At 48.6% G+C, this 26,333-nt stretch overlaps 1 protein-coding gene across 1 annotated transcript in view; it reads right to left on the reverse strand.

The window, feature by feature from the left end:
- The window catches only part of PARD6G (par-6 family cell polarity regulator gamma), a 113,829-nt gene extending 103,759 nt beyond the window's left edge, over positions 1-10,070 (reverse strand). The window contains exon 1 of the mRNA XM_057698278.1: positions 9,712-10,070. Within this exon, the coding sequence (XP_057554261.1) occupies positions 9,712-9,783 (72 nt within the window). The 5' untranslated portion in view covers positions 9,784-10,070. The remainder of the gene's footprint in view (positions 1-9,711) is intronic.
- Between the last annotated feature and the right edge of the window lie 16,263 nt (positions 10,071-26,333).

Genomic DNA, 26,333 nt, shown 5'->3' on the forward strand with positions numbered 1-26,333 from the left:
GCTTTTTTTCAGAATGAAACCACCTTTTTATAACTCTATGAGAGAAAAGCAGTGCTCAGGAATGTGACCCTAACCCCGATCTCTGGATGGGCACGCACCGCTGACCGGAGCAGGCACTGCCCACCCCCAGCCTTGCAATCCAAGGGGCCTCCACAGAGTCACGTGTCCAGTATGCTAGGGACCTGGAAGGTCACTGCTAACACTCTGACCGCAGTTGCAAAGAGCCTCTGCAGTACTACAGAGGAAAAGGCTCTCCCTATACCCACCCCATCTCCCTCCAATCAGACTGTACACAGGCCAGAGCTCATGAGGCTGCGTAGGAGAGGGGATTTCACAGGATGCAGGAGGGATATTTAAGAAGCAGTGCAGCCCTGAGCTGATGTCCTGGAGGTGCGGGGAGGAAGGTGGAGTGACACATGCCGTGACTTCAGAGCACGTGTGGACCAGGTAGATGTTGTCTATTTTCCATGAGATGGAATCAGAGGATAATGAGAACTAGATGGGAAGCAGGACGGCGCAGCCATTGAGGGTTTAAGACCTGGTTTTGCCACTTAGCTGGGGCCTTGGTTGGGTGAGTTAACAGCCTGGTCAGGACCCTAGGTGCTCCTCTCTACAGCCCATGTTTAAGGTGTCAAGAGCATCAAGGAAATCATCTGTGCCAAGTACCCAGCAGAAGGGCTGGCAGAAAGCTGGCACACAGCTGATGCTCCAAGAAAGGAAGCTGTAACCATGAGGCTTCACTGAAACTGAGCAGAGAAGGTCACACCTGTCTGGACTCTCCTCCAGGTGATGTGACCTGGGTGGCAACTGCTCCCACCAGTCGGACCTAGCTCCTACGGCAGGGAGGGAGCCCTGAGACTGTGTGCTCCCCAGAAACTCACTCCAGGGCAACCCCAACAGCACATGCTTGCTTACTCTCAAGGGCCAGGGGCTGACCCTCGGCCTGGCTGTGACCAGAGTCCATGACCGGGTGGGCTGAGAAGAGGCACCCCTGATGAGTAATGGGGTCAGAATCCGGGGAAACTGTTCCCAGTTTGGGGTGGGGGGCGCATACAGGACAGGTGGCTCCAAGCTTGAGATGCGCAGGGACAAACCTGCTCCTGGGCAGCTCCTCTCCTGAGCGGTGCAGTGTGGCTTCCTCAGCACACGTTTCTCACAAGAGCATCCAGATCTATGGAGCTTCTGCATCCCCTTCCAGGACAGGGAGCACGGTCCTGTGAAATCGTGGTGCCCTGCTCACCCCTACACCTGCAGCTGCGGCCAGGAGCCCGGGACCACCTCCTCCTCTATGTGAGGGACCATACTACAGGCAGAGGAGTTGGTTTTGTCCCATAGCAACATGCCGTTATTATTCCAGACCAGCGAGGGAAGTGAGGTCAGGACTTGTGGGTGGGGAGGCAGTGGCTCAGGCCCCCAAGCCATGGAAAACAGGATACGAACGTTACTTTAGTCTCTGAATTCCTCTAGCACAGCTGACCATGTAAAGACAACAGCTTTAATGGTCCTCAGAGTTCTCTTCTACAGCCCTTACCCAGGGACCTCAGGGTCCTTCCACAACAACACACACCCCAAAAAGAGGCCGTTTGAGGGGGAGCTTTCTGAACCTGTGCATCAGTACCCCATATCCTGTCCCAGAAGCAAAGGCACAGACAGATCTGCTCTGCAGACTGACAGACATACAACCCAGCTTTTGACAGGCACACTGATGTGATGAAATGAAAAATAAACACACCCCATCACTAGGGAGGACTTTTAGGAGGAGCAAAGAAATTCCCAAAGGCAAAGGATGTGATTCACCAACACCCTCAGGTGTGCGAGTGGTGAGCTGCAGGGTGACACAGGCAAAACCCCAGGTGAAGGCCACGTGAAGCTCGGCTCCACAGCCCACCATGATCGAGGATGCTGTGGGGTCTTCATTCCACACGCGAAACAGACAATTTTCAAAAGGACAATTTTTCACCTTCATCGAAGAGACTGTGGCATGCGCTGCCCTGGACTCATCGAGCAGCACCAGGCCCATCCCTGTTCATCTCATGTCTCAGCTTTTCCCACGATACCTGGTCCCCTAGAACGGCCCACACAAGGTAGCATGGGGTAAAGGAGAGCAGAGGAAGGCATGAAAGCAGCAACTCAAACCACAGAATTAAAGGAAGGACTAGAAAAGCCCTTCAATTCTGTAAGACAAATTCCTGATTTGTTTAGATGTATTCATCAACAAATAACTAATAAGCTGCAGTTCAGGGCCTTCAGGAACTCCTGAACCCTCAGACCTCCTACAGCAGCTACTCCACCCCACAATTCCAGGGTTGGAGTCTGCACACCTGACTCCAGAACAGCCACACTGGGCTGTGCATTAGACTGACCAAGACCACTCCCAGCCAGCTCACAGCAGCATCGAGAACCGCTAGTGAAATTCACAAGCATGCTGAAGAGGAACTCACAGGAGGCTTTGGGCACCTGGATCTCCATCAACACAGATGGATGCACAAAGGAATACTCTGAATCCTTAAAAAAACAGATCTCTGGACGCACACTACATGAATGGACCCTACGGACACAGAGTGCATGGAGACATCACGTCTTAGAACCAGTGCACTTATCTTTGGTGACAGAGACCCTGGTAGTGGTTAACTGGGGATGGGTGCTGACTCCACAGGGCATGAAGGAACCTTCCTGAATGCTGGAATATTCCACACCTACTGTGATGTGCACAGTGTTCACCGGGTGTGCAAACGTAAAATTTCACCAAGCCACACGCCTGAGATTAGTGTACTTTACTGTCACACACACTGAATTTCACACAGGACAGGCTCCCCGGTGTCAAGTGGGGCTGGACCAGTTTCCTGAAAAGGCAGCTGTTTCAGCCCTGAGGTGTGGCAGAGCTTCCTGGGTAAGCACAGGAAAGGATCAGGTTGCAGAAGGTTAGCCCATGGATCCGGGGTGGGTGACAAACTAGGAATTTACCAGGGATGCGCCATGAAGGAGGGTCTGGGTGCTTTGCAAACTCTTAGCAGCAAAAGCTTTTTTTACTTGCCTCAAGTAAAATGCTACACATATATCCCAAAATACAGAGCAGATGCTCTGGTTGGGGATGGTGAGAAGAGCCCACCCCCTCGGTCTCTGCCAGCAAATGTCTTTGCAGAACCCCAGAGGAACATAGCCTTGGGGAGTCGGAGAGATGGATGATGAGGTGTGGGAGACATATCCCTGCACCCCAGGAACCTGGGAAGCACTGAAATTAGGGGACAGGGAAAGGAGGCATCAGAGGTAACTGATGTCCCAGCTGCAACAGTGAGGGCCCTGTCCTGCCACCCCTATCCGACGGGTAACACAGGGCTGCCCAGGTGGCTCTGGAGGAGGAAGCACGTAGGGCCGATGCGGTTTACAAGGGAGGGGTGTGAGCACTGCCGCGGAGATGCACAGCAGCTGGCTCTGATGAGGGGCTCCGAGAGGGGCCCCTGAAGCTCAGCCTACGATTTAGCACTAAGGAAATTAGGAGACATTAACAACAGCAGCAATATCAATGGGGACTTTTAAATCAGCTTCCTTTGAACTTCCAAAGTTTCTCCTTTTTTGTTTGGCTCATCTTCTACCCCCTTCTTTTCCTTCCTTCCCACGGCACTAGCAGGCAGGGGACAAGGCCCCTGCCCCCTGGGTATAAGTCAACTGGTCACCTTCCTCAGAAAGCAGTTCTTTTCTAAAGTACCCTAACCACGTCTGAACTAGGCGCTATCAGGAAAATCAGTTGTTCCTCATCTGAATTCAACTCAACTAACATTTACTGGGTACCTACTACATGCAAAGCACTGCTCGTCACATTTTAGATGCTGAACTTTTCCTTGGAGCGTACTACTGGGAAATACAGCACAGGGAGAGAACTAGAGTCCCCAGATGAGGAAAAGTGGAGGCTGGAGCTCAGCTACTTCTGTAAGCAAGGAGGGGAGAAGATGCTCTGACTCATCTTAAAGCAGCCCGCACAGGCACCGCTGCTGCTGATGCCAGATAAGACGAGAGCAGTTCCTGGTCTTGCTGTGTTGGCAGAATGGCCAGCATGCAGAAACCTCTGGTCTTAAGATGTGAAACTGTGGATTTGGTGATACTTTGGATACGAGAATGAATGACCCCTGCATCCACCCTCTCCAATCTGCCTACGAGTGATTGAGCCTTCACTGGAGCATATGTTTTTAAGGTGGGAGCACTGGCGGTCTTGGTTACCTTTGTACCCCAGCACAAACTCCACACCTGGCACAGACAGTTCATACTAAAGAGCATGGAGCCAAACTGCCTGAGCTCTCCGACCCGGGCCAGCTTAGTGGAAACACCTTGATTTTTCAGCATTCTCTCCTGTGTAATGGGGGTGATAACAGAACCCATTTGTCAAGGTTATGATGGGGATTAATGAATTATTATTTGCAATTGTAATGTATTTAGAATATATACATACGTGGTTAAACCAATTTTAAGAAATACGTCTGAATGCAATCAATACACAAAGGGCAGTGTCCAGCCTGGGCCATCTCTACACCCTCAGTGTGTTCAGGGGCAACCTCAAAGGAGGGCTGCAGGGTGTGTGTTGGGGCTAAATGGGGCACAGCACCACCCACTGCTCCCCAGGTTCACAGCAGAGGAGAAAGCTGCTGAGAGGACGTGGGGAGCTAGTAAACATGTAAACAGCCAGTTGACCTAATGCAACTCCCAGACCCCTGAGGCCCCTTTCACAGATACCACTGCTGTCCATTCCAAGCTCCTCCCCTGCATGCCTCTAAAAGTCCAGGAGGCCCCTTCATGGGAAACGGTCAGGACGCCTCTCTGTTTTCGCTAATTCAGGATGTGATTCACAAACATTAGAGCTTCGGACACCTCAAAGCAACCTTGAATGGGTGCATCTCCCAATCCCTGACACTCCTTCCCTTCCCTAAAATTGGAAGAGCCCTCTTATCTGAAATGTCACGGGTGCTAGGAAAGGGCTTGAACCCCTGCTAACGGGGGTGCCTCCAGGAAGGCCAGACCCACAGGAGGCGGGCAGCAACACCATCCATGCCCACCAGACGGACACCCCCCACCAGGGTCCCTGATGAGCCTCCTCTAGACGCGACTTCCCAAATCAAGTCATCGAGCCTGTTTAAACACAGACATGCACAGATACAAAACCGGAACCTTAAAAGGGTGTAGCCGCACACAGGGGTGAGTCAAACCACGTCAGGCGGTTCTCAACTGGCCCACAGTAGGCAAGTGCCCAGCCACCCCATGGGGAGGGCCTGGCCCAGGCTCCAGCCGCCGGATGGAAGGGCACCGCCAGGCAGCCAACAACCTCAGCTGAGACAAGGTCTGGGACCACAGGGAACACTGTCACCTAGCGCCATCTGCACTAATTGGAAAATCTGGTGTGGACAAGCAGCTCCATAACTCAGTAAAAAGTAAGAACACTAACAACAACAACAAAAAAGCAGGCGAGAAACAGGCAGCTAAAAACAGACATACGGATGGCTAACAAATATAAGAATTTTCTATTCACTCGTAACCCAAGACTACAAATTAAAACAATGGGGTTGTTCCACTTATCTAACCGGGAAAGAATAAGAAAATATCCAGTACTGGAGGGAGAGAGGGGGACAGACGTGACACAGGGTATACCTATTTGCAGAAGAGACTTTCTAGAAGAAAATTCAGCAACATGTATTGAAAGTCTTAAAAATGTGCATACTTTTTACTTAGTAATTTCACTTCTAGGAATCTGCCTAAAGAAATAAAAGTTCTGCAGTGAATTAAGAGAATTAGTATTTTTTATATACTTTATATGATATATATCCTATAATATGTACCCTGTATATAAAGACTTAAACACAAAGTTGATATTCACAGCATTGTTTATTCTAGAAAAAACTGGGATAACACAAATAGGATATCAGTTAGATTAACTATGGTTTACACATAAGATGGAATACTACGTAGTCATTTCAAAAATATGTTTTCTAAAAGTATTAACGATATGAGAAAACGCTTAACACTTAACTGTTAAATTGAAGGTGGAAAGTTGAAGGCTACAGAATAATATACCTATCAAATATGACCCTGATTCTGTAAAACAGACATCTACATGAATACGTGCATATAGAGGGTCAGAAGGACATGCGACCACACTTTGGATGTGAAAATTACTGTTACGGTTTCTATATTTTCTATAATGATGATGTATTTGTTTAGAATTCAGAAAAGCCTCCAACGTTATCTAAACCAAGCAGCCAAATCTGGATTAAAACCTTTAGGGGTGTTATTCTCCCCCACACACAATGGACACAACAAGCCATGGGAGTGTAAACATAGTCCTGGGTCCCTGTCACCAGCAAGTGACAAAGGCCATACGATGAGAGAAACGTGGGCAAGGGGTCAGAGGATGGAGAAAGCGTGGCCTGGTGAAGGCATCAGATGGGCTTTGTGGGAGAGGGTCATCAGGGTAGGGCAGATTCGTCAAGAAAACATTTCAGGTGGGGAAAGCCATATAACAAGGGGCCCAGAAGCCAAAGAGAACATGGATGAGGCCTGAGCGGTAAGGAAGCTGAGACAACACGGGCATCGTCTAACGCAGGGGCCTCCAGCCGGTGGGTGGGGGCTCAGTGTAGAGCACACTGCAGAGATGGGGTGGCTGTGCTCCTTTAGACTTTTCAGACATATGCAGAGGCTGATGGGACTTACAAAATACTTCCATAGGTAAAGCCACTGCAGAGGTCACAGTGGCCCTGTGTGGTCTTCTGTCTTCTCCTCAAACAAGCCATCTCCAATTACTCTGTCCCTGTAGACCCCTCCCCTAAAACTGGCCTTCCTGCTGCCCCTCTGACGGACCAAGACGTGCTCCCCTCGGCCTGAAACATGCTCCCCTAGACATCTGCACGGCCCCTCCCCACTGCAGGTCTTATGGGGAGAGAGGTAAAAGTCAGAGCGAGTGTGAAATGGCAGTCCCGTTACCAGAACTGGGGGATCAGAAGTGCATGCAGCTGGTTGGGAGAGAAATCGATGAATCACAGGTATTAAAACAAAAATGTTGGGGAAGAGCAAGGGGCCATATGATGGGGGAGAGCCACCAGGTGAAGATAATATCTCTGTCTCCAAGGCTTCGGGCATCGACCAGCTGTGGCAGGTGGCTAATGCCAAAATTCTGCGAGGATCAGAGGCGATTTTCAGACCCGATATCCTAAAATGCCACAAAATCCTGATCTGCAGTGCTTCACTCTGCCGTTTAAAAGTGCTTTCACATTCATTAATTCATTGGATCCTGTGAGGTTAGCAGAAGAGGTACAATGACCATTTTACAGATGAAATAAATAAGGCTCAGAAAAGTTAAATAACTTGCCTGAAAGCTCACAAGGGTAGGTGGCAGAACCAACCGGACTCAGCTCCCTGGCGCCTTTGTCTCCACATATAAACCCAGGTGTTATGGGGCTACATTTAGATTGGATAAAGACATCACTGTCATAACATTTAGCCTCCCATATTTTGACAACAGCGTCTGGAGTATGGACTCCATGGTTGCAAGTATCAACTGCTAAGTGGCTGGGTGGGAGGGCATGTACAGAGGGAAAAGCCATGAGGACCCTCTGGACAAACAGTAAGGCAAGTCCCCTTATCCGAAAGGGCGGGGGGCAGGGCGGTGGTGGTGATGTGTGTATAACCAAGCAGCCCAGCAGGGCCCAGGCTGGTGTGGCTTTCCAGGGGTGCTCCCAGAACTCTCGCTCTGCCTCTCCCCCAGCAGAGCATTCAATGCATCTGAACTTGAACTCTCGCTAGGGCCATGCGGCAGTGCCCCTTCTTCACTGGGGAGCCAAGGAGGTGAGGCAGCCTGAGGCAACCTGCTGGGCCACCAGAACACTCACAACCCCCAGTTCCCCAGGAGAGGCAAAGGCAGACTCTTACTTTCCAGTCCCCAGGGGTCTGCACAGTGCCCACAGTCGAGAGCTACAGGATAAGGCCTGGTGAGGGCATTTCCTCCAGAGGGCTATCCTTCTGGAGTTGCAGCTGGTCAGGCAGCTGCAAGCCACCCGTGGCTACTGAGCACAGGAATGTGGCCAATGAGACTCAGGAACAGCAAGGGATGTTAATCACTCAGAACCAAAGCGCCATCGTGAAAGCGCAGCAGGAGGTACCCTTGTGATGAAGTGCAGGGTGCTGTGACTGTGCTGGGCCTCAGGAATGCACACACAACAAAAGTGTGTGACCTAAAAACACCCCGTGAACAAGTCTGATGAGATCCTGGATGTGGCGTTGTGATACAAGATGTTACCTTTGGGGAAGTCTCTGTATTCCTTGTCACAACTGCCTGTTAATCTATGATGATCTCAAAATAAATAGTTATAACCAAACACCACACCTGCTCGGTGGCTACTGTAGGGGACAATGAGCTCTAAAAAGCCACATTCCCACTGAGCTAAAGAAACGTCAATTACTTGGTGCCCCCACTCATGCTTGTCGGTTCCTCCCCCTCATACAACTCACAGCGGGCACTTTTGATTTCGGGGTGTGAGGCACTCTGGGGCTAAAAGAGGGGATGAGTGCCGGGCGTGGGTCACAGAATTAGCATTGGGGGTAATTAGATATGAGGGGTTCATAAAAAGACTGTCCAACAAGATGGTGATGAAATCCCGCAACTCATTGCGGTGGGGTCCCGCAGAGAAGCCCCATCCTCGGAGGAAGGCCTGGAAATCCTACGCTAAAGGGCCCTCTCGGCCCGTACGGGCAGCCCAGGCAAGGGACCGCCCGGTTCTTCTTCCCAGAGACCGGACCAGGGCACACGTGCCCCGCGACCCAAGTGTGCGCACAGTTGGAGGCCAGAGCCCACCCTCGGGTCCGGCCCGTCTCCCACCACTCAGGCTCCTCCGTCTTGCTTGACTGAGGTGGGGGGCGCGCAGAGAAAGGGCGAGAGACGGATCCCAGGGAACAGTAAGCCCGAGAGCCCCCTCCTTCAGGACTCCGAACAACTGCAGCTCTTCCTCTGCCGTGGGGTCCGACACTGAGACCCTCGCAGACAAAAGCGTCTGCAGAGAAGGAGCCGCCCCCGCAAAGGGCAGACGCTCCAGATCCTATCAGCCAATTACCCAAACGCGCACAGCCACCCGCAAGTTCGGGCACGCTTGGGCCCGGGCGCGGGCAGCGGGAGGGGCCGCCGGTCCTGCGCGCCCGGGGAATCTGGGCCTGGGGCGCGCCGGGAGGCCCGAGGGGCTGGTGCGCAGGGCCGGGCCGGGGGCTGGGGGTCCGGTCCAGGTATCGGGCACCAGCTGCCTGTCTCCCCCTCGCCGGTTCCGAGACTCCTCCGCAGCGAAGGAGGCGGCGCGGTCAGGGCCCTCCCCCGGCCCGGGCCCCCAGGCCCCTCCACGGCCCCGAATCCGAGCAGCCCCCGGGTCACCCCGGAAACGTCGCCCCTCCACCGTGCGGCGCGCCGGGTCGCCGCCGGCGTGTGGAACAAAAGAGCCGCTCTCGCGAAGGGTCTGGCGGCCGCGCGGCCCTCAGAGCGCCGGGGCTCCCGCTGAACCCTACCGGGCTGCCGGGCTTTGTGAGCGCGCAGGGGCGGGAAGGACCGCGGCACCCTTTGCACATCCCACGGACGGCACCGCGCTCCAAAGTTGGCGCCGGCGCCGGCCCGTCTCTCGCCGCCCAGTCCCCTTCGGGGTGCCCATTCATTCGCGGGGGGGGTAGGGGGCAGACCACCGGCCCCCGGCTCACCTTGCTCTTTACTTCCACCGCGCTGCAGTCGTAGAAGCGCAGGGTCTGAGACTTGTGGAAACTCCGGTTCATGGTTCCGGTCCCTCTGAGCCTCGTCTTCGCCCTCGCTCCTCGCTCTGGGGGCTGCAGGAGGACCCCGGGTGCCGCACCCGCCGCCGCAGCCCCGGCCCCGGCCCGCGCTCGCTCGGCCGCGGGGCAGCTCGAGTGCAGCGGCCCGAGCAGGGCGGCTGGCCGCGCGCCTTGGGCACTCCGGGGGCCGCGCGCGGGAGGAGCGGGGGACGCCGGCGCGCGCCGCCCTGAGGACCCGCCCCCCGAGCCCCTGGAACCCCCGTCCCGCCCCGCGCCCGGAGGACCCGCCGCCAGTCCCCGCCCCGCGCCCGGAGGACTCGTCCCCACGCCCCGCCCCGCGCACCGAGGACCTGCCCCGAGTCCCGAGCACCCGTCCCCGAGGACACGCCCGGAGCCCACGGTTCCCGCCCTACGAGCCCCAAGGGCCCACTTCCCGCTCCGCGCCCCGTGGATCCGCCGCCAATCCCCGCCTCGCTCCCGAGGACCCGGTCCCCCGAGGACCCGCCCCGCGCCGATAAAACCGGCTCACATTCCGGAGGACCCGCCCCAAGAGCCTCAAGGCCCAGCCTGGCGCCCTGAGGGCCCGCCTCCTGAGCCTGGAGGACACGCCCCCTGCCCCGAGGACTCACCCAATGCCCCACCCAGGGCTTGCCGACCCGCCCCCCGAGAACCCGCCGCCAATCCCCGCCCCGCGTCCCGAAGACCCTCCCCCAAGCCCCGCCCCGCGGACCCGCCCCCGAAAATGCCGCTCGCGGGTAGGTGTGTGCCCTGCCTGCGGAACCGAGAGGTGTGGGCGCCTCATGCCCACCTCGACGCCAACGCTTTTTCTCCCTTGCTAGCTCCCGCCAAGATTTTGTTTGCCTCCACCTGTCGGCCAGGGAGGACGGCTGATTTTGGCTGATTTTGGCTGATTTTTAACGTTGTCTTGGATGATACGGGAATCACCGGAGACGTGAGCCCCTTTGGGTCCACCTGTCCGTGAGAGCTGCCAGGTGGTAGATGGTCTGGGCAAGGGTCTTGTAGGGAGGCAAGCTGCTGAGGCCTAGTCTAGCACAGGCCAAAGTAAAAGGGATACGGAAGGGCCACAAGCATCTGTAGGCCAGTCTGATGAGAAGGAAGACTTCTGGCAAGGCTGGTAGAAAAAAGGCCATATTCGGAGAAAGCTGTCATCAGTTGATCGCAGTGTTCCGAATGCTTATGATCTAGAGAGCTCTGGAAGCGGGGAGGCCAAAACCATCATCCTTGCTCTTGGGGAATTTGTAATGAAGCTAAGAATACAGGACAAATAAGTGTTTCAAAATTGTTATAAAGTATACTATACGAATTTACAATCCAATTTTAGTTGATTATATCATTTTTCTCAGTGTAAATTCATAGGAGGAAAAGAAAGAAGAAATACAAACATGCTAATTTAATTATATCTACAGAGGGGTGTATTAGTTAAATGTATGGTTTTAAATGGGATCAAGAACAAAATTAGAACAAAAATATAATGCCTCCAAATTTTCGGAACATTTTATGCATATATATAAAGTGTGAAACCAATACAAACATGTTGTAAAGTACTTATTAAATTCTAGACAGACAAAATAACATAAAATAAGTAGGAACTGAGAGTACATATATCTGTCATGCCTATAAATGTAAATGAGATAAAACTCACCTATTTTTTAAAGTTCTTTATTGGAATATATTTGCTTTACACTGTTGTGCCAGTTTCTGCTGTACAACCAATTGAATCAGCTGTATTTATACACATATCCCCATATCCCCTCCCTCCTGTGACTCCTTCCCACCCTCCCTATCTCAGCTCTCTAAAACTCACCTATTTTAAGGCTTTCAGATTTGTTCACTAAGTAACACCCAGTCAAAATCAGTAAACAAGAGGTATAACTACAGCAAAGTGATGTAGAAAGGATGAAATTTAAAATATCAGTAAAAGGGAGAAAACGAGGGTTCTTAATTTAAGATTATGTTGCTTTAGGGACAAAGGCATTACTTCATTTAATGAAAACGAGCCTTCAGATATCACAGGTGAAATGATTTTTTTAAGTAAAACAAGTCATATGGACAAAATTTTTCTTTAGGAATAATGTTAAGTCTACTCAGTTGTACAGACTTTAGATGTCTGTTGTACAGACATCTTTTACATGATATTTAAATAAAAGTCTCTATTTTTTGGACACACACACACACACACAGAAAAAAATGGGCCTTCATGATGGAAATGGTATGCGAGCATGAAGGCCTAATATATGCGAAACTACACGGAGCAGCATTCACAGAATAAAATGGCAGGAAGTAGGATGTGAAATTAACTAACGTACCTTTGTTAAAATGCACAGTAATAGGTGAAGAATAGTAAACTTAGACATTTGAACTTATATAACTAGTGAGTTCTGTGCCTGAATACAGACAGTGGTCCTTTTGAAGTTTTCCTGGAACATCCACAAAATAACTGTGTATCAGGACATATGTTAGGACAGGGCCATACGCTGTGGCCCATGTGCCAGATCTGCTCTGCTGTCTGGATTTGTAAGTCAGGTTCTATCGGAACACAGGCATGCTCCCGCTTTCATGTCTGTGGCTGGCTTTGAGCTCCAGGTGCAAAGCTGAATAGCTGAGAGGGAGATGGTGTGGATCACAAACTCAAACACATGTGCTATCTTGCCCATTATACAAACAGTTTGCTGACCCCTTAGTTCATAAACAGTAATAATTCCAAAGTATAAAAAGAGCACAAATATACATGTGTATATATACACACATACATATATGTGATTGCAATGTTTTAAAAATAGAAATGAAAGAAAAACTTAGAAAATCACCACCACAACAAAAATCCTTACTGTCTGGTGGTTTATTTTATGAACTCAAACTGTTATGAGAATATACAAACCTTGAATAAATGAATAAATAAAAATCAGTTAAAAATATCTAAAGTAATAATGAGAAATCATAGATTGGGGTGTTTATGGTATAGTACAGTAGTGCTCAGAGGAAAATTTTATATCCATGAGTAATTATGCTAATAAATAAATGAGAATGAAAATACATGAATTAAAGATCAAATTTTAAAATTTAAAACAATAACAATAAAATAAAATTGTGGGATGGGAAGTAGAAAGATCGAATTAGGAAAAGAATAATAGAATCAATAAATAAATGCAGGAGGTGGCTTTTTGAAAAAAACAAATATTAGGTAATGTAACCGATTAAAAAATTAGTATCAAATATACTATAAATGATGATAATTTGTGTTACATAATTATAAATGTACCATAAATTCATTGTAAAAGAAATCTGGAGAATATAAACACATAATAGAAAAAAGTTAAAATCACCCATAATCATACTACACAGCAATCAATTCTATTTCCTTTTTGGTATATTTTATCTCTGTTTCTTTGTGTATATATTTATATATTTTACAAAATTTTGGTCATGCTGTTTAACCAGTTTTGCAACCTGCTTTTTTTTAACCTCATTTTATATAAAAAACTTTTTCATTAAATGTTCTTAGAAAATAATGGTTTTTAATAGCTGCATATAGGAATACAGGTATAATTTGTAATCATTCCATCATTGAATATTTAGAATGTTTCCAATATTTAGGTTTTATATAATACTGTGTTTCTTGAATTCATTTATTTCTGATTTCATTAGAATCAACTCCTAAAAATGGAAGTGCTAGGCCATAAAGCACACGTCTCTAAACCCTTCAATACAGATTATTCTGCCAAACTGCAGTACCCAAATTTAACTTTCATTTCCTTTTCCTAAATATGCTGTTACATGCCAGGGACTATGATCTGAGAGGCAGCGATTTACATTCCCTGCCCTTAAGAGAAACTCCAGGCTGGCCAGTGGTCCAGACACGTAGACAGAACTCCAAAACAAGGCACAAGGGAAGTAAGCAGGCAAACAACATGCTGAGAAATTTCCACAGAGAGTCAGGAGAAACCTCGTCCAGACAGCAGGTTGAGGACATCCCCTGGTCTGAAAGCTAGAAGGACCTGGTATATTAGTTTGCCATCTATGCAAAATTTAATAAATTCCAGGTAGAACAAAAAACGTCAAAGAGATACACACTGGGCAAGTGGGAGAGTAAACTGTGTACAGAGGTACTGTCTTTCTCTTGAAGAGAAATTTCCTAAACTGAATGCGGGTCTTTGGCCTGAGGAAAGTCCAGGTTACTGCTGACAGTGGGCACCCTTGTCTGGTGTGGGTAGCAGAGGCTCCGGGCATGCTCATGGCAAGCTCCCACCCAGACGTTTTAAGGAGGAGGGGAGGAGGCCGAGGAGGGATGAGCAGTACTCTCGGGGCGGAGGAGAGAGGAAAGGCTGGAAGCCATAGGACTCCAAGATCATCTCTGCCACACTTGTGGCCCATGTGGTCAGAGGCCCAGCAACACGTGGCCCACGGTGCTTGTTGGTGTTCCCCTAGGCCCGTTGCAGTGGGATCTGCACCTGAACATCTGCACCCTGTCTCATCCATCTCTCATCTCATCTGTTGCCGGTCGCTTGTTGGTTGGTGCGATCAACAGGAGGAAAGGCTGGGAAAGCTGGTTGGCTGCATCCAGCTGAGACTTGAACAGGTTCCTTTAGGCCTTCAAGACTGTGGGTGGGTCTGGTGAAGACAAACCAACTTGCCTAGAGGAGCCTTCAGGTGGAAAAATCTCTTCGAAGTCCAGAAGCATGATTGGAAAACTCCCCATAGGTCTTCTGTGGTCACAGAGCCTTGGGACGCCTTGTTGGGGGGCTCTCTATGGCTGGCAGGTCCGTGCTTGCCCCACAGGCAAGTTACAAGATGTTGATTGTTGTTCTGTTCTAGTTATCTCTGAGTTAGCTGCCTCAGTAAGGTATCCAGAGATTTAAATGAAGTTAAAGGAGGAGACTCTCAGCAGAGGTGCTGGGAGTGTGTGGAGGCCTTATATTTCCATTGCGCATCCTGCAGGCATCCCATGACGGACCTCGATCTAGGTGAACTTGGACAAGTCACTTAACTGAGCCTCAGCTTTCTTTATTTGTAAGGTGGGCACCACAGTGCTTCCCTTGCCTACTTCATGGCGATACCCTGGCAACAAAAGGACACCATGTGGCCCCACTTTGAAATCTTTAAAGAGGTCTGCCAATAAAAGTTGCTGGAGGTTGCACCTTCCCAGCAATGCCTCACCTGGTCCGGCGTGGAGAGGGTGTCAGGAGTGAGCACCTTGCCCTTGAGATGAATGGGCACAGCCCAGCCAGAAGTGTTCCTTCACTGAGGCCCTGGCTGCAGAGGTCCACACTTGCCATGTGTACAGGCTGAGACTAGGTTCAGATGGAGACTGAGGAGGGAAACAGGCAGGTGTAAGGGCGCAATCCTCCTCACATCTTTGGCTTCAAATAATCCACCCCAAACTGGTGCCCGAGCCCCCCAGTATCAAAAAGGAAACATGCTATAGACCCAGGAAAATGTGTTTCCCAAAAGGCCTAGATTTGCTCTCACAGTCATCAGTATCTAAACTGGAAGTAGCAGTTAGACTTAAAATCTTAAACTTCTAGGTATTTGTGGACTACAGGCATTTTCATCAGAAAGAAAATGGATTTAATAATGAAAACACACAGAGAGAAATTGTTTTTAAGATCCTGACATCAGAGAGGATAAATGTCAACCTTATGTGAGTTGCTGAATCGGCAGTTAAGATTTTTGGGTGCCAGCTGTGGTGGAGAAGAGACTCCAGCCAGGAACCCCCCACCCCCACGCCTACCCCGGGCGCCTAGTTAGGAGATGAGTCCTGCGTGCATGGTGGCCCCTGGGCTGGCCAGAGCAGCAGGACAAGTGCAGGGGTTCCCAAACAGAACAGCGTTACCCTCCCTCCTCAGGGACACCCAGCAGTGTCTGGAGGGTGGGCGCGGGGCAGGCGGCCAGGGGTGCAGCTTAGCACACCCCAACACGCGGGACAGCCCCCAGCACGAGGAAGGATTCTGCCCAGAACGTCCGCAGTGCTGAGGATGAGAAGCCTGCATATGTGGTAGTGCTGGCCTCCAGGAGAAGCGCAGGACACAGCCCATCGCTCTCCCTGCCCACGGGTGTGGGGCGGGGGTGGTCTTCTCCTCCAGCTCGGTCAAACCTAAGGACCTTTTTTTGTCCCCTGGTGGTGAGTGAGCTGGTGCCCTGGCCTTAGGAGTCAGGAGTGTAGGGCCTCATTAGCTCCCCAATCCCGCGGACTTAGAGTCAGCCTAACCCCTGCCCACCCCACCCCCCCCGCGAGGTCTGAGAAGCTGGGGGAATGGCTGCTGGATTTGGTGCTAGCAGGCTTGGTCTTGGTCTCACTGGTAATGTAAAATGTGGTATTTGGGGTAGAAAGAGACAAATTAGGCCAATTAGTAGTGAGGTGGTGGGTGCTCTGTGGCGCAGCCTTGAGTCACGAGGCTCCAGGGTCAACTAAGTAGCAGAGGTCTGCTGAGGACACAGCCTCACATCCCACTTCGCGGCCTGGGCCTTTCAGAGTTTACCACTTCAGAAGGCTCTCCCAGCCACAGACACCTCCACCCCTGACCCTCAGCACACTGCCAACCCTGCACTGGACGACCGAGGGTACTGTGGGGCGTGGCGTCCACTCCAGACTAAATTCCTTTCAGCCTTAGGCTGAGGGGCTCAGCCTAAGACTGAAAGGAGATGGATCCGTAGGTTAGTGGCGGGTATCTCTTGGGATGGAATCACAGGGAATTTTTACTTCTTCTCTGTTACCTTTTTCATTTTAAAAACATCTGCCATGAGTATGCATTTCTTTAATCAAAACGACACATAGACACAGTGGAATACTACTCAGCCATAAAGAGGAACGAAATTGAGTTATCTGTAGTGAGGTGCATGGACCTAGAGTCTGTCATACAGAGTGAAGTAAGTCAGAAAGAGAAAAACAAATACCATATGCTAACACATATGTATGGAATCTAGAAAAATGATACTGATGAAACTAGTGGCAGGGCAGGAATAGAGATGCAGACGTAGAGAACAGACTTGAGGACACAGTGGGGAAATGGGAAGCTAGGACGAAGTGAGAGAGTAGCACTGACATATATACACTACCAAATGTAAAGTGGATAGCTAGTGCGAAGCTGTTAGAGAGCACAGGGAGATCAGCTCGATGCTTTGTGATGACCTAGAGGGGTGGGATAGGGATGGTGGGAGGGGGCTCAAGAGGGAGGGGATATGGGGATATATGTATATATATAGCTGATTCATTTTGTTGTACAGCAGAGAGTAACACAGCATTGTAAAGCAATTATGCTCCAATGAAGATGGAAAAAAAACCCACCTCATTAGAGTGGAAGCTTAGTAGGGCAGCTTTGCCAAAGGATCCTGCTGGACTCTTGACCCGCCTGTGTGCCTAAATGCACACAAAGTTGGGGGCTGGGTCAGCAGTGGTGACCTCCTGAAGCAATGTACAACCTGTAGACTGTGCGTGCTCCTCCTTGGGAGACTTCAGTTCTGTGATTCTCAGGTTCCTCATCTGTGGATAAGAGGGGCAGATGTGTTCTACAAATGTCCAAAATTCCCCTTGGAGAATGCATCTCTGGGCATGGACATGTGCTGGAGTGGAATGATGCGCGGGTGTGCCCCTCACAGCTCAGTCTCCAAAGCTCCAAGCAGAGCTATCTGTTTTATATTTTCCTTCCCTTCTGAAGACATTGGCTGGCACTTGGCCTTGGTCCAGAGTGTAAGCCTTCTTCAGTCTGTTGACTCCAGAGTCCTCACATGGCTTTAGATCTGGTCAAAGTCTGTGCTGGAGTGGAGGACGGGGCTTTGAGAGGGGACACAGTCCCCTGCTTCCCAGCCACACACCCTCTTGTCCTTTCCAAGCTCAACCGTCTCCTACTTTTCCAGTGAAGCAGCTGCTTCCTCCTCTTCTGTAACCTGGGCTTTCCCATCTGTCTTCAGTTTTTCACATGCTCATAGCTGGCTAGAAACCTGCGGGGGGGTGTTTCTGAGATGAACTTGAAGTAACTTGCCCGCGTAGATTCGTTAAGAGCCCGTAGGTGTCGAAGGGATTTGCGGAAAGGACCCAGCAGAGTCTCCTAGAACCCGAGGCGGCTGTGGCTGGAGCCAGGTGAGCCACAGGTTAAGGACCTCTGGGTCTCATCACATGTGAGGGTGGATCCGCTGCTGCTCTTCTCGGCCTCGGGCCCTCAGCTGTGAAGTGAAGGTAGTAGCGACAACCCCCCTCCCAAGGTTATCATGAAGATTAACGTGTGCGTCCACTGAGCACTCAGAGCAGCCCCTCACACCAGAAAGCACCTGCATGGGTGCGTTATTGCAGCCGCCTGACTTCACTTTTCTCCACCAGCTGCTTCGTCAGTGGGAAGCGAGGTGGGACGTGTGAGTGAGGGAGAAGACTGAGAGAAAGGAGGCAGAGGGAGGTCTATGGGGCAGTGTTTCTGCCAGTCACGCAGGGGTGGGCCTGGGGTCCAAGCCTGGGGTTTTACACCAGGGTGTGTGAGCAAGGGGCTGCGGCCAGGAACAGAGCGTTTACAGACTGCACGTAGGGTGTGGAGGGAGCGGGAAGACACCAAGGCTCTGCTTCCTCCCAGCTGTAAAGGCCCCAGGCAATATTTTATGCCTTCTGAGTCCCCGAGAAATTGAGAGGTTCTGGTCCAAGGGCACAACATTCCAGTTATGCCAGATGAATACATTCCAGAGGTCTGCTGTGTAATATGGGGCCTGGAGCTAGCAGTACCATGTTGTGTACTTAAAATTTACTAAGAGGATGGATCCTGTCTTGTGTTCGTACCACACATGCACATGATGACGGTAATAGTAATAAAAAAAAAATACGGGGGCTTCCCTGGCGGTGCAGCAGTTAAGAGTCTGCCAGCCAATGCAGGGGACACGGGTTCCATCCCTGGCCCGGGAAGATCCCATGTGCCGCGGAGCAGCTAAGCCTGTGTGCCACAACTACTCAGTCTGTGCTCTAGAGCCCCCAAACCACAACTATTGAGCCTGTGTGCCACAGCTACTGAAGCCCATGTGCCTAGAGCCCGTGCTCCACAACAAGAGAAGCCACCGCACTGATGAGCCCATGCACCGCACTGAAGAGTAGCCCCCGCTCACTGCAACTAGAGAAAGCCCATGTGCAGCAACAAAGACCCAACACAGCCAATAAATACATAAATAATAAATAAATAAATATGTCAGGAGGAAACCTTTGGAGTGATAGCTATGTTTGCAGCGTAGATTGTGGTGAGGGTCTCATGGGTGTAACCTATCTGCATACTCACCAAATTGCGTACATTAATTATGTACAGCTTTCTGTATGTCAATCATACCTTCATAAAGTGGTTTGAAAAAATAAAATAGGGGAGAATATAGTCACCCAAAGTACTGAACACACTGCCTGTCACAGTGAGTATGCAAATAAATGTAATTACGATTTAACCTTAGCTCAGGACTGAGAGTTGGTCCCACAGGTACTTGGCAGGTGGTGTCTGTGGCCAGCTGCTCACGCTTCAGGCTCAGCAGTGCTCCTGCGAGACACAAGGGCTAGCCCAAAAGGAGAGGCCAGCTCCAGATGGCGTGCTCCTGACAGAGCAGGTGGGCCGGTCGCAGACACCTTGTTTTGGTTACTTGCTATTCCCTCCCACAGACACCCTTTCACCCTTTCCTGGTCCCTAACCTTTAACACCTGTAAGAAGCTGGGTTTGCAGCTTCATGAAGACATTTTGCAGTGTGCAGACCTGTTTTGCCTTTGTTTGCCGTCCTTGGGTCTAGAGACAAAGGTGGGAAAACAGTACTCTATGAAAGCAACAATCATAAACATCAGGCCTGCTCACCCTCAGGTGCCTCAGACTTCAAAGAAAGGCAAGCTAAATACCTCATTTTATTTTTATTTATTTTACCTTTTAATTTTATTTTATTATTTTATTTGGCTGCGTTGTGTCTTTGTTGCTGTGTGGGCTTTCTCTAGTTGTGGCGAGCGGGGGCGACTATTTTGGTGTGCAGGCTTCTCATTGCCGTGGTGTCTCTTGTGGCCTGCAGGCCCTGGAGTGCTTGGGCTTCAGTAGTTGTGGCGTGTGGGCTCAGTAGTTGTAGCTCGTCAGCTCTAGAGCACAGGCTCAGTAGTTGCAGAGCACAGGCCTGGTGGGATCTTCCCAGACCAGGGATCGAACCCGTTTTCCCCTGCATTGGCAGGCGGATTCTTAACTACTGCACCATCAGGGAAGTCCCATAAGCACTTCATTTTATGCATGCCCCTCTTTAAGTACACATGTATGTACATAAAATGAAATTGTATTGAAATAAATCTTATTACTGAATGTTCGCTTTCCAGAAGACACTTTGGTGTAAAATCCCTAAGAAAATGTGTTTTTTAAAGGACTAAAAATGGGGTGAAAGTGTAAATGCCAAGTATGTTTCATGGGTAAACACCCTTTTCTTAATGACTCAAGGTGAAATGAGCGGACTGTGCAACTCAGATTCCAGCTGCATCTCCATCACTACCCTCAGGAGTGTGCTGGAAGGACCCCAGAGGGCTGGCTAGCTGGGATGAGCTGTAAGCCTTTGCCCCCCACTGGGAGGATGGTGGGCATCCCTGGTGCTCTGAGTTTGGAAAGACCTGAGGTGGGTGAGGAGGGGGTTGGGTGGGAGGTGAGTGAGGAGAGTTTTGCCCAGAGCTGTCTTGGTGGCCTGTGTTAGAGCAGGCCTGGGTGAACCGGAGGTGCTGACTGAATGTCTTGAGCTGGGGCAGCAGTTGCCTTTTCCTAGTGCCTGGTCATCCCCTCAATGTCCCCTGCTGGGCATTTTCTGGTCTGGTGAATGCCCGGCCACACCACCTGCAGCTGTTCAAGGACATAACTGTGTCTGTCCTCCTGGAGCCTCCCCACACCCCATCCAATGTCTGGCCAGCCCTGCACACCCCCCTGGTCCTCCTATTGGCTTAGTTGTTCCCCTGAATGTCCCCTGTCATAGCACTTGTCACACCACACCATCATTTTCTGTTTCTTGGTCTTCCTTTCCACTAGGTGTAAATTTCCTTCGGGGCTGCCTAGCTGGTTGACAGGTAGACGAAAGGATCCTGGACCTGCTGCCCTCAAACAGGGCAGGCAGAGCAAACCTTTCTCTCTCCACGTGCCCCCAGCCTCAGTGGAGTACAGGGCCTGGGACAAGGTGGACCTGGGATTTGGGGGTCCTTCCAGATGCAAGTTGCTCTATGAAAGTGGATTCTGCCTGATATCATTATCTAACCATGTAACATGCTGCTACTCTGTGACAGAAGGCATTTAGGCCTGTATAGTAACTGCTTGCAAATAGGAACACCCACGAATGTTTAAATTCCCAAGGGAATTCCAACATAACTGGCTAATTCCCTGTGAAAAATCATTCTTTTGTCTTTAACTACAAACTGGTTCTAATGGTTATTATGTAAAATTAAAGGGTGAAAGACAGACACAGTGGAATCACCCCAAGAAAAGCAGTTCCAGACAGAAATTATAGTTGGTAAATCGAATTGGTGTGGGGTATAGATCTAAACCACCTGTGTTCCCACCGTGGCAGCTCATGTGATCATGCAGTACCTGGGGGTTGTCACGAGATCTACTAGCTACCCTTTTTATGGGCTCTTGACGGAGCATAAGTCTGAATCCCCTCTGTTTTCAAGTTAATTTCTGGCTGTGTTGGGTCTTCGTTGCTGTGCATGGAGACTGAGAGCTACTCTTCATTGCGGTGCACAGGGTTCTCATTGCGGTGGCTTCTCTTGTTGTGGCCCACGGGCCCTAGAGCTCGCAGGCTTCAGTAATTGTGGCACGTGGGCTTCAGTAGTTGTGGTGCACAGGCTTATTTGCTCCGAGGCATGTGGGATCTTCCTGGCCCAGGGACTGAACGAGTGTTCCCTGCATTGGCAGGGGGATTCTTAACCACGGTGCCACCGGGGAAGTCCCTCACACCCTTGTAAAGCTTCATCTGACATCTGCTTTTTACCTCACTACACTTATTTTTTTTCAAGATAGTATTTTCGTCATCTTTTTAAATCTATTTTTTAAAGTAATTAATTAATTAATTAATTAATTAAGTTTTTGGTTGTACCACACAGCTTGCGGGATCTTCGTTCCTCAACCAGGGATTGAACCCGGGCCCTCACAGTGAAAGCACCAAGTCCTAACCACTGGACTGCCAGGGAATTCCCTTTCTCTCTCTTTTTAAAGTGATGTACAATTGACAGGTAATATATTAATTTTCTGATATACAAGATAGTGATTTTATATTTTTATGCACTACAAAATGATCACCAAGATAAGTCTAGTTACCATTCCTCACCATGCAATGTTATGACAGTCTTATGGACTCTAGTCTTCTCTATTCTGTACATTACACCCCCATGACATTTGTTTTATAACCGGAAATTGGTACCTCTCAACCTTTCTCACCTTTTGCACTCATGCCCCCACCCCTCTCCTCTCTGGCAACCACCAGCATGTTCTTGGGAGCTATGAGTGCATTTTACGTTTGTTCACCTGTTTTGTAGTTTCTACATATAAGTGACATCATAAGGTATTTCTCTTTCTCTGTCTGCCATATCTCAGCATGACTCATGTTGTCGCAAGATATTTTTTATGGCTGAGTCATGTTCCATGTGTGTCTATGTGTGTATATATATATATACACGAAATCTTCTTTATCCATTCGTCAATCGATGGACAGTTTGGTGGCTTCCATGTCTTGGCTGTTGTCAATAAAGATGCCACGAATATGGGGGTATGTATATCTTTTGGAATTTGTGTTTTTGTTTCCTGCAGAAAGATACTCCCAAGTGTAATTCCTGCATCATATGGTATTTCTATTTTTAATTTCTTGAAGAACCTCTGTACTGTTTTCCACAGTGGCTCTACCAATGAACACTCCCCACAAAATGCATGCGGGTTCTCCACACCCTCACCAATACTTGTTATTTGTAGTCTTTTGGGTGATAGCCATTTTTTTAGGTGTGAGGTGATAATCTCATTGTTCTTTTGGTGTGCATTTCCCTGATGATACATGATATTGATCATAGTTTCCTGTATCTCTTGGCCATCTGTATGTACTGTTTGGAAAAATGTTTGGTCCAAATTTTTAATTGGTTTTTTTGGTTTCTGGAGCTTCAATTGTGTGAGTTCTTTGTCCATTTTGGATATGAATCCCTTTTTAGATATATTATTTGCAAATATTTTCTCAGGTTCAGTAGGCTGCTTTTTCATTTTGTGGATGGTTTCCTTTGCCATTGAAAAGCTTTTCCGTTGGATGGAGTCCCATTGGTTTATTCTGCTTTTGTTCCCCTTGCTTGGGGAAACAGATCCAGAAAATATTGCTAAGACTGATGTCAAAGAGTGTCCTGCCTCTGTTTTCTTCTAGGAGTTTTATGGCTTCAGGTCTTACATTGAAGTATTGGATTCATTTTGAGGTTGCTTTTGTAGGTGGTATGAGAAAGGATTCCAGTTTGGTTCTTGTGCATGTAGCTGTCCAGTTTTCCCGACACCATTCACTGAAGAGATTATCTCTTCCCCATTGTATAGTCTCACCTCCTTTGTCATAGATGAATTGACCATATATATGCATGCACTTATTTCTGGGCTTTCAATTCTGTTCCATGGATCTATGTACATTTCTTTTGTTCCAATAGCATACTGTGTTGATTATTCTAGATTTGTAGTATAGTTCGAAATGGGGGAATGTGATACGTCCAAGTTTGTGCTTCTTTCTTAAGATTGTGGTGAGTATTCAGGTTCTTCTGTGTTTCCTTACACATTTTAGAATTCTTTGTTCTAGTTCTCCATAAAATTCCACTGCTATTTTGATAGGAATAGCATCAAATCTTTAGATTGCTGTGGGGTGTGGGATCATTTTAATAATACAAATTCTTCCAATCCATGAACACATTATATCTGCCCATTTGTTTGTGTCGTCTCCAATTTCTTTCATCAGTGTATTCCAGGTTTCTGATTACAGGTCTTTTACCTCCTGGATTAGATGTATTCCCAGGTATTTTATTTTTGTTAATGACATTGTCAATGGGATTGTTTTCATAATTTCTCATTCTGATAGTTTATTGCGAGTGTGTAGAGATGCAACTGATTTCTGTAGATTAATTTTGTATCCTGCAACTTAACTGAATTTTCCAATGAATCCTATTTGTTTTGGGGGGGGAGTTATCTTAAGGATTTTCTGTATAAAACATCATGTCATCTACAAACAGTGAAAGTTTTACTTTTTCCTCTGCTATTGGATTTCTTTTATTTCTTTTTCTCATCTAATTACTATGTCTAGGACTGCCTAGACCATGTTGAATGAAAGTGGTGAGAGTGGTCAGGGTTAGAGTTAGGTATAAGCACAACTGGCCCTCTTTCCCTTCCTCCCTCTCCATCTCTCTGAGGCTTCTCGGTGGTGCAGGACTTGTCCAGGGTCACACATGACTCAAGGAGTTGAACTGGACCATTGTTTCTCTGCCGCCCAGTCCTGAGCATAGTTTTGTATATTATCTGTGTACCTTTTTTGAACAGGTGTCTATTTAGAGCTTTCCCTATTTTTAATGGGGTTGCGTTAGAATTATTTGTATACTTTGAGACAAATCCTTTATTAGATATGTGTTTTCAAATATTTTTTCCCAGCTGTGTTGTGGTTTTTGATTTTCTGAATGAGGTTTTTCACACAGTAGAAATCTTTAATTTTATAAAGTCCACAGAATCCCTTGTTTTTCTTTCTGGATTTCTTTTTTTTGTGTTGTGTATTAAAACTGCAAAGCTCGTGATCTTAATGACCAAACCCAAGTTCATGTCAATTTTCTTTTACGTTTTCTTCTGTAATTTTGAATAGTTTTGCATTTAAAATTTGTCTGTGAATAATTTTGAGTGGATTTGGTGTAAGCTGGAAAGTTTGCGCCTACATTTGATGCATTCTATGTGGTTTCCAATTCATTGTTCCTTAACTATTTTTAGAAAAGTTATGGGTTATTATCTCCATTTCAGTTTGAATTTCCACTTTAATGGATTCAGCAGTTCTGCCAGCAGGGAGCGCTGTCTGCGGTGACCTGTGAGGGAGACACGGCCTGCACTTCCTTCACTGACCACACGGTGGTGCTGAGTCCGCATCTTTGACCCAGAGCGCATGCGAGTTTTCTGCGGCCGCCTGGACTCTGAGCACAGCTGAGAGGAGCTGTGTCTCCTCCTCAGGCACAGCTGGTGCTTCGTCTGGGGTGCCCGGGCCAGCTTCTCTGCTGGCAGGAGCTCAGTCTCCTTAGGACTCTCTGGGGTTTTGGCTTCAGGACAAAGTGGGGCTGCGTCCACGCAGGGAACTGGGTTTCCTGATGGCTCCTGGGTCGCCGGGGGGAAAGGTGAGGAAAACTGAGGAGAAGTGAGGAGAAGCTTCCTGACTGACTGCTGAGGAAGGGGTGGGGGTTGGGAGTGTCTGCCTTCATACAACCCAGAAGGGCTTCGTGTGAAAAACTGTGTTTTTAGTCAGTGTTGTGTGTGGTGTAGATGGTGTCCAGGTCCTTCACTGGCATGTGGTGTCCAGTTTTCCCAGCGCTGTTTATTGTGGGGCTGTCCTCCCCCGTGGTGTGCCCTTGGCCCCTCTGTCATACATTGACGGACCCCACCCGTGTGGGCTGCATTCTGGGCTCTCCGTCCCGTCCCTCTGGTCCCTGCGCCTGTTTCTATGCCAGTTTCGCGCTGTGTTGGTGCCTGTCGCTTCATCCTGTAGTGTGAGGTCAGGGAGGGGCTGCCTCCCGCCTGCTCTCCTTTCTCCGGGTCGCCGTGGCTATTTGGGGTCCTTTGCGGCTCCACCCAAATATTAGGAGGATGTGCTCTATTTCTGTGAAAAGTACCATTGGAAATTTAGGAGGGCTTGCGTTCCCTGTGTACGTTACTTTGGGCAGAATGGACAGTTTAACAATAGTAAGTCTTGCTTTCCATGAGCACAGGGTATCTTTCCATGGATCTGTGTGTGTCGTCATCAGTGTCTTCATCAATGTCTTACAGTTTTCAGAGTGCAGTCTTTCCTATTTTGGTTAAATTTATTCCTTGGTATATTGTTCTTTTTATGCAGTTGTAAATAGGGTTTTTCTTTTTGCTTTCTGATGGTTATTAGTGTTTAGAAATGCAATTGATTGTGTGGATTGATTTTGCTTTTTTACTGAATTCATTTATTATTTCTGATAGTTTTTTGGTGGAATGTTGTGGAAAATTGGAATTCCAAAATCCCATTGTTTCTACCACAGATGGGTTATCCACAACAGGGAAGAAAGGAAAGTCCTTTATGTTGGGAAGTCCTAATACAGTCTTCCCACAAAGCCTCGAAATTACATGTGGACTTTGGGTGAACTGGATCTGGGTAAGCCTTGGCCTCTGTGTGGAAGCTTGATGTTTTCTCTGCTTTTCTGTCATGGTTTTGGCATGGTGTTTTGGAAAAGTAATTTACTTTCCAGTAATTTCAAACATACAGACAACTTTACAGACATAAAAGCAAGTCTTGTATCTTGATTAAATGTATTCCTAAATATTAATGTTGACATTATTTAAAATGGAATTGTTTTTATAGGTTCTTTT

This window comes from Hippopotamus amphibius, chromosome 11 (assembly GCF_030028045.1).
Source record: "Hippopotamus amphibius kiboko isolate mHipAmp2 chromosome 11, mHipAmp2.hap2, whole genome shotgun sequence".
Taxonomy (NCBI): Eukaryota; Metazoa; Chordata; class Mammalia; order Artiodactyla; family Hippopotamidae; genus Hippopotamus; species Hippopotamus amphibius.